This window comes from Callorhinchus milii, unplaced genomic scaffold (assembly GCF_018977255.1).
Source record: "Callorhinchus milii isolate IMCB2004 unplaced genomic scaffold, IMCB_Cmil_1.0 Scaffold13, whole genome shotgun sequence".
In the NCBI taxonomy this organism is placed as follows: Eukaryota; Metazoa; Chordata; class Chondrichthyes; order Chimaeriformes; family Callorhinchidae; genus Callorhinchus; species Callorhinchus milii.
Genome location: NW_024704754.1, coordinates 18,018,104 through 18,043,622, shown reverse-complemented (window position 1 = coordinate 18,043,622; position 25,519 = coordinate 18,018,104). Strand labels below are relative to the sequence as shown.

The 25,519-nt window shown below is 52.8% G+C and overlaps 1 protein-coding gene across 5 annotated transcripts in view; it reads right to left on the bottom strand.

The window, feature by feature from the left end:
• Positions 1–2,975: 2,975 nt before the first annotated feature.
• The window catches only part of LOC103172138 (protocadherin-1-like), a 60,074-nt gene continuing 37,530 nt past the window's right edge, over positions 2,976–25,519 (bottom strand). For 2 of the 5 annotated variants that reach the window (XM_042339890.1, XM_042339891.1), the window contains exons 3-4: positions 25,192–25,411; positions 2,976–3,403 (exon numbers count right to left, since the gene is read on the bottom strand). In XM_042339890.1, coding sequence (XP_042195824.1) covers positions 3,024–3,403; positions 25,192–25,411 — 600 coding nt within the window. In that variant the 3' untranslated portion in view covers positions 2,976–3,023. Of the gene's footprint in view, positions 3,404–19,566; positions 19,643–25,159; positions 25,412–25,519 lie in introns of those variants that run through there. The other 3 variants (XM_042339892.1, XM_042339893.1, XM_042339895.1) reach the window with 3 other exon arrangements.

Here is a 25,519-nt window from a genome sequence, read left to right as displayed (position 1 = left end):
CTTTCATGTCGGGAGGACGTCCCAAGGCATTTGACTTCTCCCCCCCCTCCCTCCCCGCTCTCAGCCTCCCCCCCTCCCTCCCTCCCTTCCTCCCCACTCCTTCCCCGCGCTCCCCACACCTCACCAGCTACGCACCGACTGCACTACAAGGCACTGTTAACCCTCTGACTCCACTCTCTCTGGGGGTGGTGGGAGGTGGGGTGGTGTGGGGGGGGGTTCTAAAATTTCTGGGGGAATGGGTGGTGGTGGGGGGAGTGGGGTGTGTGTGTGGGGGTGGGAGGGGTAAGGGAGAGAGGGTGCAGGTGACTTGGCGTCCTCGCTCAGATACCTCGGTATAAGAAACGTCGCAAAATAAGACAAGTTTAGCACATGCCCCGTTTGGTCGGGCGGTCGGTCGGGAAGTTTGCACTTTACGCACGGACGGTTTAGTTTACTACGATTTTCCACGTTAAGGCTCCGGAGTTCTCTGTATGTACGGTCAGTGGGGGGGGGAGGTGGGGGAGGGGGGGCGGGGGCAGAGGGGGACGACACCCAACATCTTCGCAACCAGAGACGCCAAACGTCCGAAACTTCCTGAGAAAAACACCAGCAAGGAACCCCAAAACATCCCAAGGTTCCCGGGCGGGGCAGTCTTATGTTGATCAACTCAATACACTCCACCACACCCCCCCCCCCACCCCACCCCACCCGCTCCATGCCCCCCCCCCACCCCACCCGCTCCATGCCCACCATCTCTCAGTCTCTTTCTCTTCCCCCCTCTCTACCATCGCCTGTTCTCATCGCCACACTCCCTATGGAGCAAGGCACAATGTAATCGCTCTCTCTCTCTCTCCCTCTCTCTCACTCACTCACTCACTCACACACTCTCTCGCTAGCGATGTCCGGTCTCCCTTGACCTCCGAGACGCGAGGCGCCAACACCGCTCTCGCCAGACGGGATAGACAGGACAGACGGACGGGTAAACAGTTCTTTCATTCCATTCACAGCCCAAGCACACATGGGGGAAGGAGGAAGCCATAGGGCGTGTGGGTGTGTGGGTGTTGGGGTGGGGGCAGGTCAATGGGATTGAAAGGGTCGCTCTATAAAAGGCCCACAGACCGGATGGGCTGTAAGTTTCTATTGGACACTGTTTTTTTTTGTGGATCGCCAAGTGTTAATTCATATTAATGTTGTTTACACACACACACACACACCCAACACGCACACCTCCTCTCACACACACAGCCAATACACGCGCACACCCACCCAAACACACGCAACATACATTTACACACAACATACACGCGCAACATACATAAACAGACACACCGACTCTCACACACACCCGGACACAAAATACCTACACACATACTGTCGCTCTCACACGAGAGAGGAGAAAGAAGCCTGAAGAGAGCAATGTTACACTTCAGCCCCCAACCCCCCACTCTCTCCCCCCTTCCACACCCCCCCGCCCACCCAACTCTACTCTCCCCCCCACCCCCAGGCCTGTGCCGCCCGCACTGCCATCCACACGGAAACTGAAAGATACGGAATCCGACACAACGCAAATGGCTTATTTTGTTTTGTTACACTGCGAAATGAGAGAGAAAGAGAGAGAGAGAGAGAGCGCAAGAGAACCAGAGGGAGAGAAAGGGAGAGAGAGAGAGAGAGAGGAAAGAAAGAGAGAAAAGGGAGAGAAAAGTTAGAGAGAGAGAAAGAGAGGGAAAGAGAGATAAACGAGAGAGAGAGATGCACACAACAACGACGACGACAACAACATCAACCACAACAGTGCTGTAAAGCTGCAAAATTAACACATGGCGCACTCGGGTGTGATTTCATTACCATCCGAAGTTCGGCTATTTACAGAGTTACAGTAAAGCAGAGCCATGGTCCGGGCGACAGCTCAGTCCCCCCCCCGGTTACAACCCAAACCAATGGCCGGACACCTTCGGTCCGTACTAGAATAATGGCCTCTTCCTTCAACCCCCCCCCACCCCCGCGCGCGCGCCACCCCACCCCACTCCCACCCCCAACACCTCGCCCCGGTCTTCATTTTGTCCGATCAATAAAAAATAGCAACACTGCAGATGTATAACCCCCCCCCCCACCAACCACCCCCCAAACCATCATAGCTCAACATCACCCCCTATCCCTCATCCCTCCCATCCCCCCCCTGTCTCCCGCCCCCCCACCCCCAGTCCCCGTCCACCACCGCTCAAAACAGATGATATGAAGATTTATTTTTTCACAGGAAAACAAACAAATGAAATAAAAAATTCAACGCATGCACCGGGGGCACGGATGGGGGCACGGATGGGGGCAGGGGCTTTGCCAGCATCAATGGCAACACGTGAGTGAAGTCCAGTGAGAAGTTTCCGTGCTCCATGTATTGGAACCAGCCTTTGGAGGAGGTGTGTGTGTGGGGTGGGGGGGCTGGGGGGGGGGGGTGGGGGTATACAGGGTAAAGGGGGTGTGAGGGTAGGGCTGAAATGTCATCGATTATCGTGGAAAAATAACCCTGTGGAAGTACGACTGGTGGGGGGTGGGGGGAAGGCTCGGTGTCAAATCTCGTACAATCTTTTTTTGTTAAAAAAAACATTCAAGTTTTTTTTTGTTTCTTCTTTCTTTCTTTCTTTCTTTCTTTCTTTCTTTCTTTCTTTCTTTCTTTCTTTCTTTCTTTCTTTCTTTCTTTCTTTCTTTCTTTCTTTTTTCTTTCTTTTCCTTCCTTCCTTCCTTCCTTCCTCTCTGCGGAATCATGGACGCTCAAAAAGAAAACAAAAAAAGTCTTTTGTGGCGTCCGCCTCTCCTTTTTGTCAGTCCTTCGCTCACTCTCTCTCTCTCTCTCGTTCCGAGCTCTTTGCACGTTGTCCGTCCGTCCGTCCGTCCAATAAAACAAATGGCTGCCGGCACAGGCAACAGTAAATGCCCTTGATCGCCGTTCCTTCCACTTCCTCCGCCTCCTCCTCCTGTCCCCCCCTCCTCCTCCTCCTCCTCCTCTTCCTTCTCTCCGTCCTTTCTTCCCTTTCTCCGCCACCTCCCCCTCACAGGTAGATCTCCCGCTTGGAGTTTTGGGAGCCGCTGGGCGGAGTGTGCTGGAAGTCCGTGGTTTGTGTGAGAGGGATTTCCTCGAGAGCGCAGTCCGGTCCCGGCTCGTGGTTGGAGAAGGCACTGTACGTGGGGATCAGACGAATGTTGGCCACCTTGGCTTTTCGCTCGTCCACTAGCCGGGGGCTGCCACCGGCCGGTCGCTCCTGCCCCGCCCGCTCCTGGTAAGGCACGAAAGTGGACAGTTTGGGGGCGTTCTTCTGCTTCTTGTTGGGGGACAACTGGCCGGGCATCCAGCAAGCGTCCGAGTGTCCGAACTCCGAACATTCCCGCGTGCAGTTCCCAGTCATAGCCACGTCAGGGAGCGGTCTGAGATCTAGAGACGGACAGAGAGAGAGAGAGAGAGAGTGGAAGCTCCTTTAGGCTTACGTTCCACCACAACAACAGATCAAACGACTCAACATTGCCTCTAAGTATTCCCGCAGGGTTGGGAAGGAGACCGTAACATGCTCTCTCTCTCTCTCTCTCTCTCTCTCTCGCTCTCTAAAATTCCCGGTTTGTCCCGTCCGCAAGCAAATATAACAAATAAATAACCTTCCCTCTAAGACATCGCCCCATTGTCATTGTAACGTCTCCTCTTCAAGCAATCCAGCGAACCCGGGTTTGATTCCCGGGCGGGACAGGATAGGGCGAAACCCTGGGCAAGTTTTCTTACTCCACACACACACACACACACACACACACACACACGTGATCGCCTCTGTTTAACCAGCAGTAAGTAGGTTGTTAGTCGATTGGCGGATCAGTTTCCGGGGTTAATAATCCATCAAAATAATAATAATAATTTGGTCACTTCAATCCACGGCTGTTTGTTTGTGGGACGCTGCTGTGCACAATTGGCTGCCGCGTTTCGTCCACAAAACCCACAGTCAATCCGCTTCAGAGTGCAGTCTGTGAAGCGCTTTGAGACGTCTCGACGACGTGATAAGGCGCTGTATCAAGTGCAAGCATTATTATTAGTAATAATAACAACACTAATAATATAGTGGCCGAGATGCTCGCGGGAAGTCTGGCATCTGCCGCTATTATTCCGAGCAGTTTACCTGTTGCCCGGAACACAGTGCAGGATTAAGCACCAAAGTCCAAACACAGTGTGAAAGCACTCCAGTGGCGATTGATTCCGATGCGTAGACAAACACACACACACTCGCTCACACATTGCTCTTCAATATCGCTCGTTCCCTTTCTCTCTCTCTTTCTCTCTCTCTCTCTCTCTGGAGCTTTCAACCTCCGCTCTCTCTCTCTCAGCGAGAGACAGCAGGAACCTCAGGCACCACGTCTTAAACTGCGAGGGACGTCTGAAACGGTCCACAGCCTGCCGCTGGAGACCAAGGCAAGGCTTCCTCAAAGGGTGCGTTAACGGCCCAAAACATTTTATAACAGTGTCTGGGGCCAGCGGAGCGACTGCGGATCTGCCAGTCAAAGACGGGGAAGATTCTCGCACTCGTCTTCAAATCCCTTTGCGGGCTTCCTCCCTCCCTCTCTCTCTCTCTCTCCCCCCCACTTCCTTCTTCTCCGTCTCTACCTCCTTCCTTCGCTCTCTCTCTCTCTCTCCCTCCTCCTCCAGTCCTGTCCTCCATGCCTCAAGACACCCACCCGGCTCAAAAAATTAAACCCCCCCAAAAATCTCTATACATGTGGGTTGTTACACAGTAAGATTCACATCAGTCGTAACAGTCGGGACCATAACATTTAATATGACTTACGCGAAGTCCGAGCTGCAGGCAGACTGTAGGAGTCGTAGAAAATCCAATTTAATCAACAATCTGCACTGCGCAAGCATAATTTAACGCAGTCGGTGAGTGTTCATGCGTTGACGGGTCAAGGCGCCATTTCACCGCGAGTCAAGGCCAGCCGGTAAGCGCGAGAGCAATGGAGGGGAACGGAGTGGCGATACGAGTCAGGAGGCGACTGATACGAGTAAGTGCAAAGGAATCTTATGTGGTTTCGAATGGGACTCGTGTGAATGTGTGACTTAAGCATGAGATGGAAGTCCTGCAGTTTAGTGGTCAGAGCTCTCGCCTCGCAAGCGAGAGGACTTTGGTTGGATTCCCGGGTGGGACAGAGCGAAACGTTGGGCAAGTTTCCTTACTCCAAACACACACACACATGCGCACACGCGCCTCCGTTGGCCCAGCAGTAAGTAGGAACCCGGTTGTTAGTCGATTGGAGGATCATTTTTCCCGGTGTAATAATCCCTTCAAAAAAATAATAATAATTTGGTCACTCAAATCACGACTGTTTGTTGGACGCTGCTGTGCGCGTTTCACCCACAAAATACCCGGTCAATCCACTTTACACCGTGTCCTGTGAAGCGCTTTGAGAGGTCTCGGAGGTGTGATAAGGCGCTGTATCAAGTGCGAGGATTGTTATTATTGTTATCGTGATCAACATGAGATTTACGCGAGTTTTACTGCGTTACCAAATTCTGAAACGTGGCATTGATCCAGCATTGGTCTGGATGGGGTTAGGGTGGAGATTATGAGGTTACAAATATTCTCGCCTCGTGGTGTTGATGGGGGGGTGCTGGGGGCGGGCGGGAGGGCGGAGGGGCGGTGGAGTAAGATGTGATATCCAGCACTAAGTGCTGACACTTGGGAGACAGCTAAGTTTGCAAGGAGTTCACCTCTTTGCCTCCGATCGGACAGGCTGGGGGCAGAGGTGAGGACCTCATCTATCACTATCTTAATTATAACAGTCCTCCTGGGCTGTGGTGAGATAGTTAGGGCCACGGACGAACTCTGGAGGCTCCGAGCTTCCTCAACACCGATGGGGAGCGATTTACACCGCCCAGCAAACACTGAGAGCAAGATTCAACCCACTGGCCGGGGAAAAATCAGGCGGGGAAAAGAGAGGGAAAGACAGAGAGTAACAGCAATAATAGTAATAATCCTCGCATTTGACCCAGCGCCTTATCATGACGTTGAGACGTCTCAAGGCGCTTCACAGGATACACTGTAAAGTGAATTAACTGTGTATTTTGTGGGTGAAACGCGGCAGCCGATTGTGCACAGCGGCGTCCACCACAGACAGCCGTGGATTGAAGTGACCAAGTTTTTTTTTGTTGCTGTTGAAGAGTTTATTGCCCCCGGAAAAGGGATCTACCAATCGACTAACAACCGGGTTCCTACTCACTGCTGGTAACCAGAGGCGTGTGAGTGTGTGGAGTAAGGAAACTTGCCTAAGGTTTTGCTCTGCCCGGGAATCGAACCCGGGTCCTCTCGCTTGAGAGGCGAGAGCTCCAACCACTAAGTTTACAGGCCTCCATAATTTGGGGAGATGGAGGCTTTACTGTTGGCCAGGAAACCGAGGGAGGGAGGCAGGGAGGGAGGGAGGGAGGGAGGGGAGAGAGAGAATTTTTTTTTATATAACCGTCTAAAGTGCTTCTGCAAACATTTTCTCCCGAGATGAAAATTCCTGGCACAGGGATCCATTCATCAACCCGGAGAAGCTCTCTCTCCGGAAGGTTTTTGGAAGCTGTAAATCTTGAGGAGTGTTTCTTTTCTTTAGTGGTTTTCAATATAGATCATCCTGACCCAATCTCATTCGCTGCCTGATCTGTACTGCGACCCCTTCTGAAATGGGGGCCTCGAGATTAGGCTTTCCTAAAATTACACTCGAACGTAACCCGTTCCGTTGTGCCTGAAGCCGTAGAGAGGGCGTAGCAGAGGTTAACCTCGCAGAATAAGAAGCATAGATTCTTACGAGCGCAGAAGGAGGCCATTCGGCCCATCGTGCCTCTGCTGGCTCTTTGAAAGAGCTTCCAACTAGTCCCACTTCCCCCCACCGCCCGCTCTTAATACTAATAATCCTTGTGTTTGATAGAGCGCCTTATCCTGGGCATTGCGACATCTCAAAGCGCTTTACAGAATGTGCTGCAAAGCGGATTTGTGCGATTTATTTGGGGGTTGTTGACCAGGACAGTGGGGAGAGAGAGAAAGGGAGAAGAGAGAGAGAGAGAGTGAGAGATAGAAACTCTCTTCTCTTTCCAGTGGATTGATAACGTCTACCTGATCCGGTCTTAAGGTGTGATCTGAGTGGACCTCAGTTTAAGGTGTAAGGCGGTCTTAAGGGACCAGGGAAAGAAGTGGGGGGGGGTGAGGGTTGATGGTTACCTGGTGTGAGAATTCCTGAATTGACTCGAAATAGACTCCCGGTGAAAAGTATGTGGAGTAAAATTTGTTCGATGATGAGCAAGGCAGGAGACTCTGAAATCTGCCTTTCTCCCCAGAGAACCGCTATCATTAGGCTTCAAAAGGAATATTTATTCAGCCTTGATGAGGACGAGAGTGTTTGACGAGATAGCCCCCCCCCCCACCAAAAAAAAATCTCGCTTTTTTCTAAAAGAAAATCTAGGCTAAAAGACGTTAAAAGTTCCAGCTTCTCACCCCGGAGTTCCCGCTCTTGTGGTCAGAGCTTTTACCTGGCAAGCGAGAGGTCCCGGGTTCGATTCCCGGGCGGTTCAGGGCAAAACCTTAGGCAAAGTTCCTTACTCCACACACTCACGCGCACGCCTCCGTCGACCCAGCAGTACGTAGGAACCCGGGTGGTTGTTAGTCGTGGTTGAGGGATCGCTTTCCCTTCAAGAAAAAACTGGGGAACTCAACCCACGGCTGTTTGTGGGGCCGCCGCTGTGCGCCATTGGCTGCCGCGCTTCGCCCACAAAAGGCGCGAGTCAATTCCCTTTACAGTGTATTCCGTGAAGCGCTTTGAGACGTCTCAACGACGTGATAAGGAGCTAACCACTACCCCTCCGGGACTCATCGCCTTAGCTTACGCACTTAAGCAGAACTCGACACTCGGTTTATTCTTCTCGATTCGGTTCTCAGTCCCTGACCCCACCTGAGCCCTCGAGACCCTGGACGTGAGTTCTTCTGTGGCTACGCACTTGGCCAGCGAGACCCATTCTTTTCAGACAGGGACCAGAGGACAAAAATCGCACAGCGCAAAACACGCTCGTTTCTTTTGTGGGGGCAGATTCGATGAACCTGACCCCTTCCTCTCACCCCCCCCACCCTCACCTCGCACCCCACCCCCCCCGAAAAGGAACGAGCATGTGAGTTGTTTCGCTCTGACAGGTCTGTCTTCAAACCCAGGGCTTGTGAGCCGGGGAGAGTGCATCAATTAGCAGCAGATGACAGCTGAGGTGTTGTAAGCTTGTCCTGAGGGGAAACTTTCCTCATCTCAATATGACAGTCATCTCCTCCTCAGGGATGTTAAGACACTTTACATTGTCCAACCTCAGCCACGACGTGTGTTCAGCGGTTAACACCGCACCAGAGGCTCACATTCTCACAGCATTCCCCCCACACACACACACACGCACGCACTCGCACGCACAACACTCACTCACTCATTCACTCGGTCACTCCTCACTCACTCAGTCACTCACTCACGCGGTCACTCAGTCACTCACTCACTCATCTAAACATACACCCCACACACAGCCTACACATACACACACTAAATATACACCACACACACACGCACACACAACACTAATACACACGCACACCATATACACACACAGCCTCACAAAACTGATACACATAGACAAAATGGGGGGAGAGCTGGTGGGTGACTGTTGAAACACAGCACGGAGATGTGTGCGCGCGTGGATGTGTGGGTGGGGGGGGGGCGCTGCCTTTAGCCACACCGGACTGCCGCGTGCGAGAAGCTCATCGCCTTGGCTGGACGCTTAACGGAGTTCGAGACCGGAGCAGAGATCATCATGACAATAGCACAAGCCTGGAGTGCTTTCTGCAATAACTATTGGGGTCTGCCCGCAAATTAAATCAATCACAGATACCCACTGGTCACGGGAAACAATGGGGCCAGTCACCGAGTGTGTGTGTGTGTCTGTGTGTCTGTGTGTGTGAGGGTCATTGCCTTGAGGATGTGAGTTCATCGCACAGCCCTGCTGTTCTGGAGAATGGAAGCCTTGTTGCCAGGACCCACCAAATAGTGAGGAGCATTCCTAGCCCGTGGCCCGCTGAGCTGGGAAACTGACCCTTCGCTGCTCGGGGGCTATTACAGGCTCAACAGCCCGGGATATTACACCGTGATGTTGACAGATGAGCTTTTTAACGGCCTGCTTATCCCTGTCCTTCGGGTCAACCCAACAAGGGACTTCGCTGTCTGTCAGGCCTGGAGCTGAACTGGGCGGATTTGGAGGATCTCAGGGGTTGGCTCTCTCTCTCTCTCTCCCACACACACGCACACACATGCACACACACACAGACACAACAACTTGCACCCCTCAAACAGGGCAGAGTCCCTGAACGCTCGACAGGGGGCCGAGCACGACGCCAAGCCGGGATGGGGGTGGGGTGGGCGGGGAGGGTTGCTCAGGGGGACGTGACCGTAGGCACTGGCCGAAGAGGAAGGTCTTCAAGTGCGACCTGAAGATGGGGCAGGAGGGGGTGAGGCGGAGGGATACAGGGAGAGAGTTTCTAGAGCTTCGTGGCTCAAAGCGACGGTGGAATGGAGGCACGAGGGACAAACACACACACACACTCACTCACTCACTCACACACTCACACACTCACAAACACACACACTCACACACGCACTCACACACGCACTCACACACGCGCACACAGACCTCCTCATTCAAACGCGAACACAACGCGCAGTCACGGCACTTTACAACGTATCCTGCTTAAGCGCTTTGAGACGTCCTCTCGACGTGAAAGGCGCCGTATCAAATGTAAGGATTATTATGAATAAATGCGAACAGTTTTAAACAGCGCCGGACTGCCTGAGCTAAGCCAACACCCTAATGAACAGGCGACTGTGTATTCGCACGAGGTAATAGGCATTGATTTCAGATTAAGAAGCTCCAAACAGAGGGGATTTTTAAAAAAAAGCCCTTTGATTCGAGGAACTTGGGAGAGAGAGATAGTCAGTATCTCGGAACTGCAAGTTAGGAGCTAAGTTTAGATTTGGTGTAATCTGAGAAATCACCAAATCGCAGACGGCGATATCACAGAGATCTGATCTCCTTGATCCTCAACGGCATTTAACACAGAGATAAACTAATCGAGTCTCATCGTGGGGAGGGCGGGGGAGTGGGGGAGAGGGAGGGGGGAGAGGCAGAATGGTTGGCCACGTGCAATGCTAATCAATGACTGCATCAAAGAAGCTCAACGTGTACTGAGGGTTCTTCAGCAAAAAACGAACAGCAACCAGAACTGAGCTGAGAGAATCGATGGGAGCGAACCCCATCACCGGCACCGCCACCCCAGGTTGGTCACTCAGCCCCGCACTAATAACCCTCGCATTTGACACGGCACCTCATCACGTCGTCGAGCCCTCGTGAAGCGCTTCACAGGATACGCAGTAAAGCGGAGTGACTGTGTGTGGTTTGTGGGGTAAACCGAATCGCACAGTTGCGCCCAACGACGTCCCACAAACAGCCACGAAGTGAGCGATGGATTTTATTTTGGGGGGGGGGTCTTTAACGTCCACCCGAACAGGCAGACGGGGGGGGGGGGGGGGGATGAGGTTTAACATCTCATCTGAAGGACGGCATCTCCGGCAATACAACACACTCCCCCCTCCACCCCACCCCCAGCGCTGTGTTGGGAGCCTCAGCTTAGACTGTGTGTGATTCCAAGTCCCGAAGTGGGGGCTTGAACCCACAACCTTCCGACTCAGAGGAGAGACAGAGAGAGAGAGAGAGAGAGAGAGAGACAGACAGACAGACAGAGAGAGGAAGGACTACCGCTGAGCCCGGCTGGAATCACGAGTCAACAGGTCTGAAAGCAAGAGGTTTTCTTTTGCACTTCAAAATACGGGTTAACAAATGATGCGTTTACTAATTCTGGCGACGATATATATATATATATGTATATATGTATAAAAAAAACTCAGCCACGTACACCCAAACACCAAGCGATATTTGTACGTATTTTTCACCTGAATTTTTCCTTAATCCCTTTTTCTCTCTGAACGATTATCAGCGATTTCAAATAGCTTTCGCCCTCTTGTCTCTTCCCCACTTCCCCCCACACTCTCTCTCTCTCTCTCTCTCTCTCTCATCCCCCCTTTTTCCTACAACAATCTCTGTTGCTACCGGGGAAAAAGTCCGAACTCTCGAAAACACCTTGCAAACAAAACAAGCATCGCCGACACATGTTCGACCCTGAAGTGAACACGTGTTGGAATGTGTTTATCTTGTGACGGAGGAACTCTGCTCACCCGCAGATAATAATAATAATAATAATAATCATCATCCTTTGCTCCAGCGCCTTACTGCGTCATTGAGACGTCTCCAAAAGCTCCACAGGATATGCTGTAACGTCTATATCTTGTGGGCAAAACACGGCAGCCAATTGCGCACAGCAGCGCCCCCATAAACAGTCGTGGATTGAGTGACCCCAATTTTTTTCGGGGGGGGAGGGGGGGCGGATTATTACCCCCTGGAAAGCGATCCACCGATCGATTAAGCGCTTTGAGACGACGTGATGAGGCGCTGTATCAAATGCAAGGATTATTATTATTATTATTATTATTATTAAGCACGCGCGCAACAACAGCGACAGCTTGCACCCCTCACACTTGACGTCCGCACTGATTTTAAAGCCACAACGGAGTGGGCTTCAGTCAGTGCAGATGTGGAGCTGTGTGCGTGTGCGTGTGTGCGTGTGCGCGGCAGTGGGAAAAGGCACAGACCAGACAGAGACTGTGACGATAACACAGGGTTTCACTGCTCCCCAGGACTTTTGATTGATCTCTTCCATCGGACAGGACCCAAACAAGCACATCCTGATTTCATTACATCAGGAAATTACATCTGCTCATCTGGTAAATTGACCAAACCCTCGCTGCTCTGGCCATCTGCCTGTGACCACGTGACGGGAGCCTGTTATCTTGCCTCACGGTGGCTTGGCTACGACTAGACTCTCGAATCTCGCTCGCTCAGTCGGCTTCAGAGCAACACAGGCCACCAACCCCCCCACATCCAACAACAACAACAACAACTTGCATTTACATGTCTGTATCTCTCTCTCTCTCTTTCCCCCTCCAACTATCCCTGTACGTGTGTGTGTGTGCGCGTTGCTGCGTGCGTGCACGTATGTGCATGTGTACTTGTGTGCGCGCTTGCATGCGTAGCTGTGTTTGCGTGCGTTTGGGTTTGCCTGCGTGCATTTGCGTGCCCGGGTGTGTTTGTGCGTGTACTTGGTTTCTCTGCCCCCCCCCCCTCCTCCTTCCCCCCACTAAGGAGAGGCACAAAGATAAAAGAAGCAACATGGAGAGAGCGCGCGAGCGCGCGCGCGTGTGCGCGTGTGTGTGGGTGGGTGTGCGCGCGGAGGGGGGAGTGAGGAGAGAATAGCAGCACAGGGGTCTGAACGGAAAGCTCCAGCAGGGCCTGAAACGAGACTTAAACCTAAACCAGTCGGAATCCGGGGCTTTCATCGCACCAGCCCAGGCACGAGAGGCCAAACCACCTTCTTCTGTGTCATGAGTTCCCACGGTTCAGCCCACACCGCCAGGTGTTAATGGGCTGGGCGCTTAATTACAGATTTGTTCCAGCCCGCCCGCCGCAAGTAACTGGTGGGGAAATATCTCTAAGGTGTTCGGGGGCGGCGGGGTGGGGGGGTGCGGCGGGTGGAAAGAGGAGAGAATGATTTTATTTTTGTTTGCTTTTGGAACTCTGCTGTGAGTCAGTCAGTCAGTCAGTCAGTCGATTGCTGCTAACGGTTAGAGCCACTCGAGAGCTTGGGGACTCTCTTATTCCTGATCAATCGGAGTCTTGGCAGTGAGGCTGGTATTGATCGGCAAGTCCCTGTGATTGAGGGCTGTTGATTGCTAATCAATACATTACGCCGGCTCATTTCAATCTTTACTGTCCGAATGTAAGATGATGGCAATAAGCTCGCAGCGCACACCAACGCCACAGTCTATCTTCCCTCCCTTAATAACATTAATAATCCTCGCGCTTGATACAGTCTTATCAAGTCGCTGAGACGTCTCGAAGCGCTTCACAGGATACGCTGTCAAGTCAATCGACTGTGTGTTTCGTGGGCGAAACGCGGCAGCCGATTGCGCACAGCAGCGTCGCCCCCCCACAAACAGCCGTGGATTGAGCGACCGCATTTTTTTGGGAAGGATCATTACCCCCGGAAAGGCGATCCGCCAATCGACTAGCAACCGAGTTCGTAGTTACCGCTGGGTAAACAGAGGTGTGTGCGCGCACGCGGATTAAGGAAACTCGCCTGAGGTTTCGACCCGCCCGGGAATCAAACCCGTGTCCCCTCGCTTGCGAGGCGAGTTTTCTAACCACTACCCTGCAGGGCTCTGTGACTCAACGATTCATCAGAAAGGACAGAACCTCCAACAGTGCAGTGCTCTCTCTCCCCACATCGCCCCCCCCACCGCCACCACCCAACTCTGCTCGGACTCCGACCCCGCGCCCGGCCTGAGCCAGGCCGACACCTGGTTAAAGCTAAATGGATGTGTTCGCACTGTGTGCAAGCAGTAGAAGCCAGGCTCATCCTCCACGGCTCAGTCAGTCAACTGACTCATTCAGTTAATGATGGCCCCAAGGATTGAACCTCATGCAACCGCATGACTGCCAAGAGACCAGTAGGGGCAGCGTAATTGGGCTCATTGGGAGCGGATGGGAAGCCAAGTTTTCACTCTCTCCCTCTCTGTATCTCATTCCCATTGGGAGCTACAGTGGCATTTTGGGGGGAATTTGAGCTCACAGTCCAGGCTGACTCTCCAGTGCGATGGTGGGGGGGGGGGAGATGCACAGTCAGAGATGCCGTCCTTCGGCTGAGATGTTAAACTCTCTCTCTCTCTCTTTCGCTCTCCTCCCACTCGCTTGGATCACCTGGTCAGGGTATGGTATGGTGAGGCGGGGGGGGTAGGAGGGTAAGTCAATGTGGCTCAGTTTAGGTCATTTGATCGCACGTTCCTTGCGATGTTTATCCCCGAGCAATCGGTTAGCAAACGACGCAAACTGGACTGTTCCCCCAGTGGTGCCTTGTGTTGAACAGCAGAAGGAACCCAGTGGGAAATTGGAGTGGAGGCAACTTAGGAACAGGAGTGGGCCCATTCAGCCCCTCCAGCCTGTTCCACCGTTCTATTAGATTGTGGCTGAGCTGTACCTCAACTCCAATTTCCTGCCTTTGCCCCATATCCCCCAATCCCCTGACACTCACAAACATCTCTCCTCCTCAGTCTGGAAAATTGGAAAAAGAGTAAAAGGCCCAGGTGGGTCGGGTTGGGTTGAATACAAATGTTTTGTAGGCCCAATCCCAGCCCCCCTCAACCCCCGCCCCCCCCCCCCCCCCCGTTTGTCAGATCAAAGGGATTTGGAGGCTGTGAGAGATTTTATTAGTAGCGAGGATAATCGGACAATGTCTGCTAATACTAATGGCCACCACTCGGAGTCACTGGGGATTAGTGCATTCCAGGGGATTTGCTTTATGGCCTATTAGTCAGGGGCACCGCCTGGTACATCTCCTGCTGCGTCTTTCTCTCCCAAGAATGCCGAGGAGGAATGGGAGGTGGGGGAGGGAGCGAGAGGGGGAGCAGAGTTCACTCAAAGCAGCTCCAACTCCGGCAGACAGGGCAACAAAGGGAAATCTTTCAGCTGTAAAGCCCAGGCCGGCTGGGTGTGCGGATATAGTTTGCCATGGCGCGCGCACACACATACACACACACACGCGCACCCACGCGGGTATACACGCGCACACTTAGAACACACAGGCATACACGCACGAACACACACACGTACACCTGCATGCACGCAAGCGCACATACACACCACACACACGAGTGCAAGCACACATTCGCACACGCGCGCGCGCACACCCGCGAATGCAGGTTACAGTACGTCAGGTTTGCCAACCCCTCAACCCCCGGTCGGGTGTTCAGAAACATCACAAACTCTTCCTCTCTGAGAGCACGCCGTGTTAACGAAGATAATAATAAAAAGAATAATCCCTGCATTCGATACAGCGCCTCATCACGTCTTCGAGGCGTCTCAAAGCGCTTCATGGGATAATACGGTGGAGCGCAGTGACTGTACACTTTGCGGGTGGAACGCGGCAGCCAATTGCGCACGGCGGCGTCCCCACGAACAGTCGTGGATTGAGACTGGCCGAGAGTCTCTGTACCAAGAGCCTTGGATTGAGCTGTGAGAGCCTCGGATCGAGCACGCGGAGGGCAGGATACTTGACTCTAAGCCCTCAGCAGAACGAGTTTGAAATTGGCAGGTTTTATGGAAGATGATAGATTGCAGCACATATCGTTGGGATCCACACTGCAGTCATCGCAAACAGTCATTAAGTCTATCCCGAAGGCGGGCGGGTGGCCAAGGTTCGGGGGAAAGGATTGAAAGGGAAGTCAGAGGAATTGAATTGGCAGATACTGACAAATTATTAATAATAATAACAAGAAGTTATCTCTGCAGTTTGCGAACATTAGGTACTAGGTACACAGGAACATTCTCGGACGTTCAGCTCCTCGAGCCCGTTCCGTCGTTCTATTAGATCACGGCTGATCCAATAATCTAACAGGGGACTGCTTCGTTTCACAGGGAATTAATTGTGTCAATGACCGGTTTTATTAGGGGAGTGAGTGCGTGGCTGTGTGGTGTGAGCCTGCGCGCGTGTGTAAGTGTGTGTGTGTGTTGTGTGAGCGTGTGTGAGTGTGTGTGCGCGTGCGTGTGTGTTGTGTGTGTGTTGTGTGAGTGTATGTGTGTGCGTGTGTGTGCGTGTGAGTGTGTGTGCGCGTGCGTGTGAGTGCGTGTGTTGTGTGTGAGCGTGTGTGAGTGTGTGAGCGTGCGTGTGCGTGCGTGTGTTGTGTGAGCGTGTGCGTGTGTATGTGGGGAGGGAGTTAGCAGGGCAAACACAGCAGCCAGTTTGCGCACAGCAAACACGGGTAGTGACGTGATTTATCGGGGGAAGAGTGGGGGGGGTGGGGGGAAGGTGAAGAGAGGAATTCACCCCCCACCCCCCCACCCCCCCATCCCCCCACCCAGCACTTTCAGGACTGAGTAAAGCTGCAGTAAAGAGACGCAGAAACGAGGTGCAAACAAGTAATGTATAAATGTACCACTGACCCGATAACAAGAGGAGAGACTGAGATTACTTACTCTGTTTACCTGTTCTAGATAATTCCCCCCAACTCCCTCCCCTCCCCTCCCCGCTCCACATTCCTGAAACATTCCTATCCTCGCTGAACAGAGGGAGGATTTTGTCATGCGGGGAAGGAAGGGGGGGGGGGGGGGCCCGAAATCCCACCTAGTCTTAGCCTTCCCGCGATGCCGTTCAGCTCGTGGCAACCCTTCGATTCGATAAAGCGCCTTATCGCGTCTTCGAGACGTCGCAAAGGGGTTTTGCTGTGAAGTGTAGTGACTGCGCCAGGAAACCCCAGCTTGGGACCCTTCATAACCGGATCGATCGGATAATTAGTTAAGAAATGTCGCATGTCATCTCCCCCCCCCCCAGGACGCTATAAAAAGTGCAGTCGTTTTCCTTTTACTGTTGCGGTTCTGTCAAAGTGTCTCTGTCTATTTTTACACAGGGTTTAAGATATCTTTGTGCCATCAGCAATTTCTGATACTTTAAATAGAATAAAAAATTACAGATTCCAACTAATGTCTCATTTGCCTGAGAACCGATTGCCAGTTTGTTTAAGGGTAAGAGTGTGGAGGAGAGAGAGAGAAAGCTTTTTTTTTAACACCAGTCTTAGGAACGAGCGGTTCCCAAACCACTTTGTAGTATTAATAATTCTTGCATTCTAACCACCTCCTTACTGCTGGTTAAACAGAGGCGCTCGTGCGTGTTCGCGTGCGTGTGTGTGTGTGTGCGTGTGGAGGAAGAAAATTTGCCTAAGGTTTCGCCCTGACCAGGAATCGAACCCGGATTTCTCTCGCTTGTGATGCGAGTGCTGTAACCACCGAACTACAGGACTCCACAAGTTAAGTCTGAAAGTGGGAGTTAACGATAAGACAAAAGTGGGGCGAGGCGGAGGGGTAAGAACTGCGGGAGGGGAGAGGGGAAAGTGAGGGGGGGGTGGGGGGGGTGCAGGTAGAGGCAGGAACTTGATGCCCAATGCAATTAACTAACTCTCCTCACATCCACTCAGTCGGCGGTGCGAGCGTTCACAAACAGCAGCTAAAGTTTCCTTCTGAATTCAATGCTTTCAGCATCTCCGCAGAGAGAGAGAGAGAGAGCGCGAGAGAGAGCGAGAGAGAGCTTCCTGCTAATACTTATCATCTTAACCCTGCCCAAGATTCACCTAAATCATCCTTATGTATTTTTTTCTCCTTTAATCAGAAGGTATTATCTTGGGGAAGGAGCAGGGGATGAAACAGAGCTGGACGTTTTAATCCTCTAAATCCCTTCTCTCTTTCTCTTACGGAGTTTCTTGATCCCTGGACCCCAGTGTCTAACTCTCGCTCCATCTGCGTCCGCACTTCAGAATCATCCCCGAGCTAATCTGAGGAGGTCTATCCTTCTGCAACTGAGAATCAAATCCGGTCAGCGCTAAGTCGGAGGCTTGGAGGCACAAAGCCGGTCGAGAGCCAACTTATCTCACTCGTAATTCCCTCTTAATGCCTCCCACCCCCCCCCGCCCCCCTCCACCCCAAACTTACTGTGTCAAATCCCTTCAGGCCACGTTGAGACTACAGCCTTTTACTACAACAACTGCCCCTCACGCAGATGTGGAAGGAGGGAAGGGGAAGGGGAAGGGGTGAGGAGCGGAGGGATAGAGGGAGAGAGTCACTCGGCTTTTTGACCCAAACTGAAAGTCCAGCAAATGGCTTGTCGCTGTATCTACGGGTTTAACCCACTGCAAAAAAAACTCTTCTCGTTGTGTTATCCTGACGGGCGAGGGGCTGAGTTGTACTTTGACCCTCTTACAACAACAACAACAACAACTTGCATTTCTATTATTGTGTGAAGCGCTGTTCCAGACGTCTCGAAGACGTGATAAGGCGCCGAGTCAAATCAAACGATTGTTATTACTGCGGCGGCCTTCACAGGGGTGGGATGGGGGCGGGGGGGGGGGGGGGGGGGCAGCGCCGTGGAGAGGGAGGGAGGGAGGAAAATAACTGGGCTTTGAATTGCTTTCTTCGGGATTGTCTGATTGAACATCAAGCGCCATATTACGGCCACACGGATGTCTCCCTCACAGCTTGCAACTGAGCAGTGAATTGAGATGACAGAGAAGTTCTCCAGAAGGGATGCAGATTGACTGGTTTTTGCCGGGGGGCTACATCCCCAGGAGGGGCTGGAAGTTCAAACAACAGTTTGCAAGTGAAAGCTTCCCGGAATTGTACATGGCTCTGAGGATGTGAGGCCGGCTTCACAGGCAAATACAACATGTTTTTTTAATATATATATATATATATCACATGTCAAATCTTCACTGCGTTCCTCCTTCCTCAATCGCTCAGTCTCTTCGAATTTCGCACTCGCCTGTCAACAACTCACAAAGAAAACACAGCTGCACACACACGCACACGCGCGCTCGCGCGCCCACACACGTGCACGCGCCCACACACGTGCACGCGCCCACGCACGTGCACGCGCCCACGCACGTGCACGCGCCCACGCACGTGCACGCGCCCACACACGTACACGCGCGCGCGCACACACGCGGCAGGAGTTAACTGCCATTATAAAGTGGGGGGGAAGCTAAAAGCCAAGTGCTAGTTAATTCCATTGGGCACCAATATGCCACCTCCCCCTCTCCCCCCACCCCCTGCGGTTCCTACCCTCCCCCCCCCCCCCCACCTCCCTTCATTTATCTTCAAGGTTTTTTTTCACAATTAGCCTCCAGGGTGGGGGGAGACTCAGGAACTCCTGTTTGTCACTACAGATCGCAACAACAACTCGCACTTATATGGGGGAAACGGGAAGAGCAAAGGACACTGGGGTAATGGGGTGGGGGGGGGGGGGGTGGTGGGAGAGGGAAGGAGGTGAACTCTTACAAAGAGCCCTGTAGCGCAGTGGGTTACAGCGCTCGTCTCACAAGCGAAAGGACCCGGGTTCGATTCCTGGGCGGGAAAGGTCAGGGCGAAATCTTGGGCAAGTTTCCTTATTACACACACACACACACACACACGACTCTGTTTACTGAGCAGTAAGTAGGAACCCGGTTGTCGGAATCGCTTGCTCTCTGTGTGGCTGTTTGCAGGGCGCACAATAATAATAAAAATCTGGTTACTCACTCCACGACTGTTTGTGGGACACTGCTGTGCACAATTGGCTGCCGCGTTTCGCCCACAAAATACACAGTCAGTCCACTGTGAAGCGCTTTGAGACGTCTCAACGATGCGATAAGGCGCTATATCAAATGCAAGGATTATTGTCATTATTATTATTAATCAATAAATAAAAACACGAGGACCTCAAAGTGAGCCCAAAACCTGCTGCCCGACAGATACTAAAGTATGAACCAAACCAGTTCCACTTGACACTGATCTCAGTTCCTGCAGTCTCTGTAGCGGACCTTATAGTCTTATAGTTCCCCTCTCGCTGTTCTGCTGATAACCAAATGTCGATCTAGGAGATTTTGCTGGTGGCAACTGCATAATCAAAACAAAATTAAAAGGGAGAGAGAGAAAAGAAGAGGGGCGTGAGGGTTAAAGCTTTTTTTTTATTTAATTAGATATATATATAAAAAAAAGTTCTTTTTTAAAACTACAATCGGGGGGAAAAAAAAATTTAGGGGGAAAAAAAACTGTATATATGTATATATCCACACATATATATATGAATAAATAAATACATAAAGGAATGAATGAAATTAAAGAAGAAGGAGATTTCTATTCTATTCCGCGTTCTCGCGGTACGTTCCACACTTGGAATTTCACCAATTCCCGTTAGTATCGTGGAGACGGCTGTGTTGGTGATGGCCATTTGGCTCATCAACTCTTAGCTGTTGCTCGCTCCCCCCTCTCCCCCCCCCCCGCCCCCATATCTCGGAGCTCTCTACTCTAATCATCTGTGCTCCCTATCGCATTAAAGGGTGAAGGACGCTATCTAAATGCAAGTTGTTGTTGATGCCGTTGTCAGACAGGACCCTGAGATAATTATTCGCTTTAAGATTGATTTGATTTCACCCGAAGAGCAAAGGCCGAGATCAGATATTTTTTATGCCAACGAGAGACAGTAGCACACACACGCGCACACACAAGATACACACCCACACGCGCACACCCACACCGACACACACCAGCGCAGGCAGGTACGCGCACACAGACGCATGCACAGACACAGGTATGTACGTCCACAGCGTTGTCAGGAAGCGGAACATCTGACCCGTAACTATGGCTGAGGCGGAATGCAAATGATCTTTTATGAGGAAGTAGCTAATTATCTGCCGACGGTTGGGGGGGGGGGGGTGGGGGTGGTGGGGGGTGGGGGGGGGAGAGATAGGGGTGGGAGGTGGAGGGGGATCTGACAGGGAGAATGGAGAAAAGAGCAGGTGAAGAGGAGTCAACGGAGCTCGCTGTCGCACTGCCAGCTCGGACGCGATGGGGTGAAAAGCCTCCTCCTGTGCTGTAATTAGCAAGCTTGGAGCGTGACATCTTGTGTGTGTGTGCGTGTGTGTGCGTGTGTGTGTCTGCGTGTGTGGGGCACAATTCCTTACGTCCACAGAATTCCAGTCTCAAAAAAATAACCCCATGATCTGAGGGGCCTGAGAGAATCTTATTTAACGAACTTTCAAATCGAATTAAATCATTTCCTTCCAATAAAACTGCGGCTGATTTGCCACGAACGGAGGCCGTGGGGAAAATTCCGGTGGCTCAGTCCACGGCCGTTTGTGGGGACGCTGCTGCTGCTGCGCGAAAAATTAATTGGCTGCCGCGTCTCGTGGATAAAACACACAGTCACTCCACTTTGTAGTGTGTTTTGTGAAGCGCTTTGAGACGTCTCGAAGACGTGATAAGGCGCTGTATCGAATGCAAGGACTATTATTGGTGTGTGCGCGAGCACGAGTGTGTGTGCATGAGTGTGTGTGCATATATGTGTGCACGTGCGTCTGTGTGTTCATGAGCGTGTGTGTGCGCGCGTGTGTGTGTGTGTGTTCATGAGTGTGTGTGCATATGCGTGTGTGTGGGAGATGTGTTGACGCTGTGGGCGAGATATCGAATGTAAGAGATTACCGGGATAACAGTCGGGCTATTTAAGGTGGAATAAGACACACAGGGACACTCTCGGCAGAGAAAAGGGGCGCAAGAGATTTGGCAAGATATTTCTCCCTGTCCCCCTCGCTCGCTCCCTCCCTCCCTCCCTTCCCCCATCAGAGGATCAGAGCATTAACACAACCCCACCCCCCCCAAACCCAACCCCCCGCTTGTCCCACTCCGGCTCTGACTGCTGGATATTAATTAAATCTGGAAGCAAAACATCTGTGGAATCTCCATGAGGTCAAAGGATTCCTTACACAGAATAACGTGCGATTGAGTGAATGGGTGTGAGAGAGAGAGAGAGAGAGGCGGGTGGGGGGTGGTGGGGGGAGAGGGAGAAAGCGAGAGGGAGGGAGCGAGAGAGCGAGAGAGAGTACAAATTAACCCCCGGGCGGGTAAGGACTCAAAGCTGCGGAGGTTTAACAGACCCTCCATACATCAGTAACACAAATGTGGACCAATAAATCTCAATTTGGATACAATTGCCGTGGATCCCTGTTATAAGGCGGTGGTTTGTGGTCATGGGGGGGGGCGGGGGGTTTGGGGAGGCGAGTGATGGGTGGGTTGGCGGGTGGGGGGAGTGGTGAAAGGACAGATGGGGACGAGGAAAAGGGAGAGAAGTCCGTAAAATCCCCCAAACCCCCCAACACCCACCCTCCCACCCCCACTCAAGCCCTAAAACGCGAAGCAATCGCCGGCCCCGTCCCTCCCCTCGTACCGTCACCGTCGCATCGCGGGGGACGACACACGGAGGGTATAAAAAAAAATTTTTTTTTATATAATAAATGGCCGAACATCAGGTCGTCGTGACCTCACAGGAAGTGACTCGGGTCGGCCGGAAGTGAGGACACCTTCCCGCGCGGTCTATAGGATAAAATGGCCGACTCCTGCGGGATCAACGGCGGCGACCTGATGACTTGGAAGTCGGGCATTTTCGGTTTAGCGGGAAGGGAAGGTCCCGCCAACGGTGAAGCGATGCGATAGCGTTGGTGTGGTGGGGGGGGGGGGGGGGAGGGGGGAGGAAGTGGGGGGAGGGGGTGTGGGGGGACACACATACACAGCTTATAACGGGGTTCCGTGTGAATATTAGCCTGAAAATAAGGGAGGATTGGGAATTTAACCCCCTCGCCGGAGGCTGCCGAGGCCGGAGTGACGGATGGATTATTCTCCGGCAAAGAGCAGGTTAAGGAGCTGAGCAGCAACGAGGTGGGGAGATGGACAGAGATAGAGGGAGAGAGAGAGAGAGACAGAGAGAGAGAGAGAGAGAGAGAAGATAGCGAGAGAGATAGAGGGAGAGATTACAGAGACAGACAAAGAGACGCAGACTGTATCGTGAAAGATTATCTCGTCTCTGGAGTCTCCCAAAAACCCGCTGACTTGTCCAGGGGTCAAGGAGTTTGAGTTGGCGCTCGACAAGTCGGTGCAGGTCTGGGCTTCCATGCCAACCGCCCATGGTAGCACATCGAGGCGGCGGTGGGGGGTGGGGGAGGGTGGGTGAGAAGGGAATAGGGGGGGCTGGAAATTCATGAGGAGGGGTGGGTGGGTGGGGGGCGGGCGGGTGGAGGCAAGAGAATTCCCGAAAGAGGGAATGTTTCCGTGCTCACAGTGCCAACACCAGCGCCTGCGCCAGGCTGGGCCGCGTCTCGAGTTGGGAGAGGTTTGAGCGAGAGGCACTTTGTCAACACCAGCCCCCCCCAACTCCCACCCCGCACACACCCACCCCCCACCAATCCCCCCCCCCCCACCCCAGGGGTGTGTAAACGTGCCCGAACAGGAGGAGCGCGCTCCACACGGAGTGAGAGTGACGCAGAGAGCGTTCCGAGCCCAGGTTTCCTGCCTCGGCTGCTTTTTTTAGTCACTGGTGCCTATGTGTTAAATCGGTCGCGGTTTCTCGGGGGAATCATCAACCAACTCAGTTTTAGCTCCAGACAAGCCGAGGCCTGTCCCCCGCTTCCTCTCGGAAGACCCGTAACTCTGGGCGACCGATCAGTGCGTTCAATCGCACAGTTTGTGACGCGATTACCCTTCCCCTCTCCCCCCCCCCCTCCACCAACGACCCCATCCCCTACATCCCCCACTTCCCTTCCCCCTCCCCATCCATTATCTCAGCCACTCCCCGCTCTCGCTCCCTCCAATAATAATAATAATCCTCGCGTCTGATGCAGCGCCTTATCGCGTCCTCGATGCCTCTCAAAGCGCTACGTAGAAATGGACTGTAAAGCGTAGTGACTGTTGTATTTTGCGGGCGAAACGAGGCAGCCCGTTGCGCACAGCAGCGTTCCCGCAAACAGTCGGGGATTGAGCGACCGATTCTTTTCACGTAGAGGGATTATTTCCCCTCGGAAAGCGATCCGCCCATCGTAACCCTTGTTCCTCTCGCTTGCGAGGCGAGCGCTCTAACCGCTACCCTACGGGACTCCAGAGTTTAGGATTAATGGCCAGGACGCCGAGAGAAACTCCCTTCCCTTTTCCTCGACAGCGCGGCGGGAAATCTTTAACGTCCACCTGAAAACGGGGCAACAGGACCAGACCTCGTGCACACGTGCCCTGGTTTGCTACCCTGGCAGATCGTAAAAGCCAAACCGGTCTCCTCTGCTCTCTCTCTCTCTCTCTCTCTCTCTTTCTCTCTCCCTCCCCCACAGCTTCATCCCCCCCTCCCCACACCCCGTCTCGGGAGATTGGAAGGCAATTTTGTGAAACTTAAAACGTCCCCCTGTTGGACACTGGGGAATTGACGTCACATTAAACAAAATCAAGTGACTCATTAATTCATTATGTCATTAGTCGACCTTCTCATTAAAGGCTCATAACACAAGACCATCCTGATGCTGAATCACATTCCCCCTCCTTCCCTCCCTCTTTTTTCCTTCCCTCCATCTCTCTCTCTCTCTCTCTCCTTCTCTTGTCCACACGTCATGTGCAGCATATTCCAAAGGTGTCAGCTTCCTGCCCTCTGGCCCTCACCCTCACGCCCACCTCACCCCCGAATACCAAACGGGTTCCTGCTTACTGCTGGACAAACAGAGCCGCGCGTTGTGTGTGTGTGTGTGTGTGTGTGTGTGCGCGCGTATGGAGTAAGGAAACTTGCCTAAGGTTTCATCCTGACCCGGGAATCGAACCCGCTTCCTCTCGCTTGCCAGGCGAGCGCTCTAACTCACGACATGGCAGGACTTCACACGTTTAGCTTGTGATTGTAGGCCAGCGCCTTGGGACGTACGTGACATCCTCCCAACATGAAAAGCACTATACAAATGTGGTAATAATAATAATAATAATAATAATCCTTGCATTTGACACAGCGCCTTATCAGGTCTTTTGAGACGTCTCAAAGCCTTTACAGAAATATACTGTAAAGTGAATCGACCGTATTCTGTGGGCGAAACAATTGTATAACCTATTGCTGTGCGTGGAAGGAGGAGTGTCAGCGGTCGTGTGAGAGTTTGTGTGTGCGTGAGTTGTTTGTGAGCGCGTGTTTGAGTGTGTGTGAGGGTGTGCGTGTGAGTGTGTGTGTGTGAGCGAGTGTGAGGGTGTGCGTGTGAGTGTGTGTGTGTGTGAGCCAGTGTTTGAGTGCGAGTGAGTGTGTGCGCGCGTGAGTTGTTTGTGAGCGCGTGTTTGAGTGTGTGTGAGGGTGTGCGTGTGAGTGTGTGTGTGTGAGCGAGTGTGAGGGTGTGTGTGTGTGTGTGAGCCAGTGTTTGAGTGCGAGTGAGTGTGTGCGCGTGTGAGTGTGTGTGTGTGAGAGCCAGTGTTTGAGTGCGAGTGAGTGTGTGCGCGTGTGAGTGTGTGTGTGTGAGAGCCAGTGTTTGAGTGCGTGTGAGGGTGTGCGTGTGAGTGTGCGTTTGTATGAGCCAGTGTTTGAGCGCGTGTGAGGGTGTGCGTGTCAGGGTGTTTGTGTGTTGCGCGTGTGTTTACCGTTGTGGGGGTGTGAGGGGGTTGGTGTTTACCGTTCTCGGGGTGCTCGATCTCGCCGATGCTGCCATCGGGGGTGGTCCTCTCGTAGTGGTCCTCGGGGAGAGCGAGGGGCCCGAGCCGGGGCCCGGAGGAGGACTTGCTGCTGGGGGTCTCAGACTCCTCCAGGCCGCTGTCATAGCAGCTGTGCTGTGAGGGGTCTGGCACGTCCTGGGGCTGGCTGGCCGTCGAGAAGGTCACTCGTCTGTGAGACGCCTGCGGAGGAGAGAGAGAGAGAGAGAGAGAGAGAAAGAGGGCGAGAGGTCAGTCACCAGCCGGGCCCCACATTCACTGGCTCACTCACTCATTCACTCGCTCCCTCAT